This window comes from Octodon degus, unplaced genomic scaffold (genome assembly GCF_000260255.1).
Source record: "Octodon degus isolate 3935 unplaced genomic scaffold, OctDeg1.0 scaffold00064, whole genome shotgun sequence".
NCBI lineage: Eukaryota > Metazoa > Chordata > Mammalia > Rodentia > Octodontidae > Octodon > Octodon degus.
In genome coordinates, this window is record NW_004524640.1 from 1,697,512 (window position 1) to 1,705,928 (window position 8,417).

The following is an 8,417-nucleotide window of genomic DNA, read 5'->3' on the forward strand; positions in this document are numbered from 1 at the left end:
CAATGGAATTTATATGTTAGTTTGGAGGAATCTCCAGACTAATGTCCAGGTAGTTGTATGAGTTCACTCTTCTACCAACAATGCAGAAGTGTTTTCTTTTTCTCCCATAGCCTTGCTAGCATTTGTTGTACTTGAATTTTGATGACAATCATTCTTTTTGGAGTAAGATGGAATTTTAATTTTGCTTTGATTTACATCTCTCTAATGGTTCAAGTTGCTGGATATTGTACAGCTTGGCCATTTGTACTCCTTTTGAAAAGTGTCTATTCAAATGAAAACATAAAATTAATTACTCTTTATCTATCTGAGTTTATCAATTTTGATATAGATGTCTCCAAAACTACCACAGAGTGTACTGACAAATGCTATGGCTATGCTTTCCCAGGGTATCAAGAATAAAATCATGACATTAAAAAATCTTCAGGCGTATCACCTATTGGTTGAGCCTGGACTGCAGCCACCTCTTTGCCTTTGGATGCCTTGCTCTGAAGTTTCCCTGTAGTGAGTCCTCTCGCCACTGCCCCACACACTCAGTGCCCGCTTGGCCTCTTGCTGTGTTCTCCACATTTATGTGTTTTCTGCTTCTCTTCTCTTCTTACTCTGTTGATTTACCACTTTTGCTTATTGGCCCCAACTTCTTTCTTAGAATTGGTAGCTAGAGTATAAGTCATTCTCATTTTCAAATCTGGAGTATAACCCAAAAAGACTGACCAATAGGTATGTTTAATATGCAAATAAACACAATTTTCTAAAATGCTGAATTCTTATTTGACCATAGTATAGGCCATTGAGCTTGAACTTCACCTTCACTTTCAAACAAGTACTTTGTATTTTATTGATCTGCATTTTCCTGAAACAGCATGGGGGTGGTTCTTTAGTTTAGTGTAAGAGCAAAGTACCAGATTTTTCATAAACTAGAAAAAATGAGTTACCATGACTCACATACACCCATGAGGTAATTAAAGCCCTAAGTTTTCATCTATAAATACTGTCAGTGCAACTTTAAAAAAAAATTACTATCCTAAAACTGATTGAATGGGCACTGTCTAAAATAAGGAGGGCCAGTAAGATAGCTCAGCATACTAAGCACCTGCATAGGCAAGCACAGGGCTTGATCCCTAGTACTGCATGCAGCACCAACTCTGCCCCTGAGTCTGCTGAGCTGGCCACCCAGTCTGGGAGTGGTGGTGCATGCCTGTAATCCCAGCCCTGGGTAGGCTGAAAACAGGAGGATCACTCTGAGCCCTAGCTGTGCAGTGAGGCCCTGTGCCAAATACATAAATTTAAAAATGAATGAATGAATAAATAAATAAATAAATAAACAAATAAAATAAGGGTCAATCGCTCTTCCTTTGTCCTATCACATACATGTCTTTATAATATGTATTTACTAACATAAAATTGTGAAAAAAAACTTTACCATTTTTTAAAACACTGGCAACACAGTCAGGGGGAGGCATTTGTTTCAAGGGGTGTAGTCCTGATCTGCCCCTTCTCTGTCCAGGAGCAGAAATAGTCATGCAGGAAGGATCTCGTCTCTGAGGTCGGCTTTTCCAGGTTGGAAAGTGATTCCATGCTGCCTGTGACAATGAATGTCAAATATTTGTGTTCCCAGCACTTTTCTGGTCTGTGATTGAAATCAAAGCAGCTAGTGAAGAATGGAATATAAAGGGGACAAAAAATGAATAAGAAAAAGGAAATTGAGATATGGGATGTGTATGTACCAACGCCTCACAAGGACTGTAAACATTATGCGTTTCCAAACATGCCCTAATAAGCAAATTAAAAATTAAAAAAAGTAGCTGCTGTTACAGCAGAGGGAGGTGATACACTGGGCAAAGCCACCCTAGGAATCCCTGCGCTGGTAGCTCCCAGTGTTTTATACCAAGAGTGCTTGTACCTGGCACCCGAGACAAAAAGGAAGGGCGAGATTAGCATTTGCCCTGAAGCTGTGTATATGCCATGCATAGCTTTCAGTGGACTGTGTGCTTTATGCGGCTTGGCTGAGGATGTCATGGACCTAGCCCCGGCCTAGCCATACCAGGCAAAGAGCCTCAACCCCTAACTACTGCAACAGCCATAATTTAAGTAACCCTCACCAATAACTTTTATGTTTCCTTCTGCTCTGCATTTAAAAATGAAAGCACAGGGCTGGCCAATAGCTCAGTAGATTAAAGCATCTGCCAGCAGGTGCAGTGGCCAGGGGTTCGATCCCCAGGCCTGCTGTGTCGGCACTGCCCCCAGGGTGCACTGAGACAGCAATTGAGACTGGGCGTGGTGGCGTGTGCCTGTAATCCCAGTTCTTGGGAGGCTGTAAACAGGCAGATCACTACCAGTCCAATGTAGTAATGAGAACCTGAACATCCTGTAGACCCTTCCCTAAATACAATAAATAAATAAATAATAATAAAAGCACAAAATCATACTAAAAGTGAATACTAGTAGGGCAATGGATTGTCCATTGTCCTCACATTATGCCTAATTGAATATATCAATGCTTGATGGAAAATATCTGTTCCATGTTATGCCTAAATGTTTGATATTCAGACAGATAGTGAGGTTAAGCTCAACTGCCTAGGCTGTAGGGTAATAATAATAAGCTTCTCTTCTGGAGGGTCAATAGCCTAAATTTGCAGACCAAAAGTTACAGAAAAAGAAGGCCGACAAGGACAACCAACTTTTTGGCCCTAGTCTTTCAAGGTCAGTGAGGACTCAGGAAATAGGAGAACCTGTACTGTAACATCCTGTAACTCGGTGGTGTCCCAAATTTTCTAATCAAGGAGATTATGGGGCCACAGAGGAAAGTGATCGATGATGTAGAGTGTGCCTAAGGAGAGTCACATGGAGAGAAAACATTCTCTCAGGCTTTCATGAGGAGCACATTGGCCAAGCAATGGCTGGAACTCATCCACATGGCTGACACTGACAAAGGATCTACAAACTGTAGTACTGAGTTTCAGGATAAATCCTGAGGGAATTTGACTGACCTTGTCAGATACAAAAGTTATACTTCTTTTTATATAGATCTTACTTTTTCTTGGTTTTAACCATCCAGCAGAAAAGTATAAAAATGAGGTATAAAAAGTAGAGCCATATTAATATGCTTAGCTGTAAAGGGTTCAAGTCACCAACTTCTGACATTGCCAGTCCTATGGATAGCCCACTACTATATGGACTACTGGACTATATTGGATTATTTTGCTGAATTCACACATCTACAATATTTAAATGACAATGGAATACTCTTCTCTGACAAAACTAAACAAAAAAAGGGGATACAAAGGAAAGAGGATCACTATGAGTCTGAGCTGTGTAGTAAGACCCTGTAACAACCAAATACATTTAAAAAAAAAAAAAACCCAAAACAAGAAGAGTATATAAGGAAGTCAACTTAGAGCTTTATCAGTCACAGAGGCATCTGAAAATCTGATGAAAGGATGTGGTCTTCTCAGACAAGACTCCTACACACATGGGTGCATGTTTTTCAGACAAAATTTATAAGAGTTTGCCAACCCTTTGAGCTTCACTTAGGTCAAAGTTCTCTCCTTTAAAATGCTTGCTTACAAATTCTGGATTTGAAGTTACCATTTGTTTATAGTTTTCTTACTTCTTCAGTATGTCTTTCAAGCATGGGACCTAGAGGTGTGCCATCCAATTTAGGAAAGGGCTTGTGAAATTATTACATCCAGCTATATGCTAGTTTAGAAGTAAAACAAATTATGCCTAATCTACTTTAAGAAGGAAGAATCTATTAAAGAACTACATTTCAGAAGCTTTGAAAGTTCTTGATTAATATTCATTGTGGCAGATTGTATTAAACTTTTTTTAATAATCCTAAATATCCTCAACATGATAAAAGTCTCAATGATTTGATCAAGTCTGTGAAGAGGAAATCACTGTGGTAAGGCCCGAGCAAAGAGAATAAAAACATTTTTTTCCCCCAACATGTAGGCAAAATTCTTTACCCAAGCCCCTGTCACAGGCTTTTTTATTTCCTCTGACTAGAATTGTACTTTTGCAAAACCACATCAGACATTCAGCACTCCCACTGCTTAGAACTCAACAGCCTCCCATTCATGGCTCATAGACTACAGCTAATAGTTCACGGAGAGCATCCTAGTTTGGCCCCACCAAGGCTCTCCGAGCTTCCCTCATTCTCCTCCCCTCTTCCCCCTCCAAACTCTCCCCAGACTCTGAACAGGACACACCTTGCGTGACAGCATCCTCACCAATGTGTCTGGGGCCACAATTCTCATATAGATCCCTGTTCCTCTTTATCGTCCCCACCTTCATCTTTGCCACAGAGATTTTTACCTTCAGCTGTTAGATCGAATGTCTCCTCATTGAAGAGGTTTTCTGTCACCCTAAACTAGGTTAGAAGCCCACCACCACTATCTCCACTAATACCCTGCTGGACAACCCTCAAGCATCTTATTCTCTTAGCCTTGTACACATTGCATTTGACTATAACACCCATTCCATGGCCACCTTCCTACAAGTCTAAATTCTGGACATCTGGAAATCATTGTTATTTTGGCAAATTTTGTCTCCCCTGTCTTCCAGTGCTGATGCCTAGTAGACTTTTGATGAATTTTTACTGAATAACAGCTGGATGTTGATTAAAAAGGAATAATGCTCTTTTAGAATATTTTGCTGAGTTAACACACCTATAATATTCAAATAATGGAACTAAACAAGAAAAGGGGATACAGATGAATGTCCATTTTGTATCTGTGTATTCAAAGTGGTTAGGATAGATATATAGTTACATTCTCTTAATGAATAGAGGGTTTGTTCTAATGGTGTTTGTAAATAGGATATCATGTCCGCATCTTGTACAGCAATTAACCACTAGGAAGAACGTTAATTATTGAAACTGTCCTACCAATTTGGTTTGAAACTGTCTCATTGCTATTTATTTCTCAATAAAATTATGGGGAAAAATATCATCTTTCTTTCTCAATAAAATTATGGAAAAAAAGCGATAATGGATAAAAAGCAGTACATCTCAGGTTCATATGAACAACTGGAAAAGGTTATTTTGAAGTCCTGGAATTAACCTCCAGTAATTTAACTGTGACTCCTTATTTCTTATACTGATCATATTTTTATTATTCATTGGCAATGCAAAGTCCTAGCAGTGAGAGAGTTTTTCTCTCTAGGAAATGTTTACTGCTTTTTTGTTTGTTTGGCTGTGAATACATTCCATTGTTTATCACAGAACACTGTAAAGGAGGGCATTCTACTATGTATTAATTTTAGTCATGAAAAAACTGATATTTGGATTCTTATTAAGTTTGTTTTACAGAGATTCATAAATCTCTGACATTTAACTGCAAGCTAGACTTTTTCTATGTATATAGTACATCCTTACACAGTGGTTTTAAGAGTTAGTTCTGGGGCTGGGAATGTATTCCAGCAGCACAAACACCTGCCTGACAAGCACAAGGTCCTGAGTTTGATTCCTCATACCCCCCCCCAAAAAAAGAAGTTAATTCTTCTATAGTGTCAAAAAAGACTTGGACTTTGAAAAGCCCATCAGAGTTTGATGATTATTTAATCCCTTCTCAACCCATTTCATCTGCTAAATGAAGGAATTAAATTCATGATCGCTGGCATGCCTCATAGCATGCCCATGAACTTCAGGGAGTATAAATCCAAAACAAACTTTAAAATGAAACTACAGTAGCAAAATGTCAAGGAAAAACACAGTAGTTCTCCATCTGGTGGCACAGTCTTGTAATCCTAGTCTTGGGAGGCTGAAGCAGGAGTGAGTTCAAGGCCAGCCTAAACTGAAAGTGAAACTCTATCTCAAAAAGACACACACAAAAAAATTTTTTTAATCCTTTGAACTGTGTTCTAGGATCTTCTCTACACCCATCTTACATGACCGTGTACATCATCGGTGTTAAGGCTCATGAGAAAACAACTGTCACTGTTCCCATTATGTTCTACTCTGTTCTAGATGGAGAGAAAGTTAGGAAAAAGGCTGGACTCTGCTAATGGGTAGGAACCTGTGCAATGATCCTAAAGGCTGATATTCATTGCTAAAGGTACTCCCACCCACAAAGGTTTCCCATAGATTAGATAGGTCCTGAGTCTTTCCTTTGTAGAGAAAACCTTCATGTCAAGGTACACTGGGCCTCAAATGCAGGAGAGGAGTACCGGGAGCTTACGGGATATTTAAAAACTGGACAAAGAACTATAACCAGTAAAAGGACTGTAGAAAGAGCTACTAGTAAAATACTCTCCTCTGTCCTAAGTTTTCTGTCACTTTTGCTCTTTCTGACTGACTGTAGGGAGGAGGACAGGACTCTGGATTCCCAAGAGCCTTCTGCACACTGCACAAGCAGGAAGGACTGTTAATTTTGCTGTTAGAAATTTTACAAATGCCTACACAGGAGAACTGAAACAGATCTCAAAATCAGAGCAGAGGCCAAATACAATTCTAATTTTGAGAATACGTTGGTTCTGTTTTGACCAAAAGAAGTCAGGTGTTATATCATGCTAACATTTCAGACCCTCCAAATTACAGATTGCCATTACTTTTTACCCCTTGGTCTCTAATCCTAGTCATTCATGATCTTGAAGAGTTCAGGCTTCTGAAGCGTAACCTTTTCTTTATTAATATTCCATTGATATCTTACATGGTTAAACTAGAGATTATTAACATACAGGGATTGTTTTAAAAATTAAATTCATTTAGGTTGGCTTCTCCAGCTGGCACAGATGAAGTTATATCTTAATACGAAATTATTTTATTTTGACCAGTTTGATTCCTTTCATATTGTATGATTTCTACATACACCCAGCATTGAAGAGAGAATTGCAATATTATATCTTCTGAGTAGCCTCTGAATTAAGACCTTTAACTTCATATTAATCTTGATCACTAAATATTTCACACACTCACTTAAAAAATGTAGAGTTACAGTTTCTAATTGGTCCTGATCCATACAGCTTTTCCTAAAATAAAGTACTTAATTATGAATCTTTAAGAAAAATCATAAAACAAAACACATAAGCTTGTCATTTCCATTTTGTTAAAACATGGATTTAAACTTTTAGCTTAATCTCACATTCTCTGGCAATCACTAATATTTTCAGCTTTCTCCCTCTTAAATATCTTCACAAGTCTTAACTTTTCCTTCCCCGTTGAAAAAGACAATATTCAGTGTAACCTCAACATACAAGATTCTGTTTCAACGCTGTCCTCAATTGCTGATAACTCACAATCACTAAAGTCCTTAATCTGCATGTGTTAGCAACCCAGGAAATGGTACAAACCTTTATTGGTCACCTCCCAAGAAATTTCAAAGAGCAATAAGTCCTCCACAGGAAGTTTGTCGGCTTCCCACTGAGGAAACCCACTCAGGGATGTCACAGATAGGGATCGACCTCGAAGCATTCTCCTTCCAGTCCTCTGACACCTTGTTGAGTGTCCTTTTCCGTTGGCTAGAATTCCAGGAGATTGAACAGAGACACAGAGGGTTAGAGCTGGTGGGTGTGGAGCTTTGGTAGATTCTTATAGGGAATAACACTGGAGAATGAAATTTCATGTGCTTCCAAAAGAGCTCCCAGGGGAAGGAGAAATCGCAGCAATTTCTGCAATCTTTTTGGGCAGGTCAGGGAGGACGATAGCCTTAACTGCTATCTGCCTGAACAACGCAGAGCAAGGAGTGAAATCCTCTGGCCTAGGATTGGCCAGGCAGCCACCCCTGGGGTAGGCAGAACATAATGCAAGGCCAGCCCTTTACCCATGTCCTTTTGACCAAATTCCCAGCCTCACGCCATCACCAGTGTGTATTTCATCACATCTAGAGTGACCCAGTGCTAACAAGTTCCCTCATACAGTTTCAAGTGACACTGGATTGGTGTAGAACTGCTTGAGATGAGTTTCTATCTTTAAATTCTTTCAGGTTTGTCACTCTCTTTCTTCTGATGCCTTGTTTTGGAGCTTTAAAAATATATATCCCATTATTTTCTTCCACATGTACAAACTGAATTTTGATGATAAACATAGGTCTGGATTTTCCTTTGCTTAATAACTCAACAGTTTTTTTTTTCTCTCCATATGAGAAAGCACAAATCTCAGTGTGTCTTTGGGTATTGTTTTTAAAGAATGTAATTTTAACAGATCAGTGAATATCAGTCCCTAGTTGAATGGGGTGCTAGAAATTAATTTTAGTCCCATTTGTAAATTTACCTCGTGTTATCAAACTGATGTAGAAAAATTCAGAGGATGTGAAAGTATTTAACCGTGAAAAAAATTGCAAAGAACATAGGCTGAGGAATATCACCAGTATTAATAAATCCTCCCAAGAAATTTGACGCGTATTTGCTTTATTGTGTGCCAATATATTATGAACATAAAACCATATATTACTCCTAAAAGGAATAAGGGCATGCTGTCTTAT

The 8,417-nt window shown here is 38.8% G+C and overlaps 1 protein-coding gene across 1 annotated transcript in view; it reads right to left on the minus strand.

Moving 5' to 3' along the window:
• The window catches only part of Gys2 (glycogen synthase 2), a 71,624-nt gene extending 63,918 nt beyond the window's left edge, over positions 1-7,706 (minus strand). The window contains exon 1 of the mRNA XM_004634546.2: positions 7,288-7,706. Within this exon, the coding sequence (XP_004634603.1) occupies positions 7,288-7,408 (121 nt within the window). The 5' untranslated portion in view covers positions 7,409-7,706. The remainder of the gene's footprint in view (positions 1-7,287) is intronic.
• Positions 7,707-8,417: the final 711 nt, after the last annotated feature.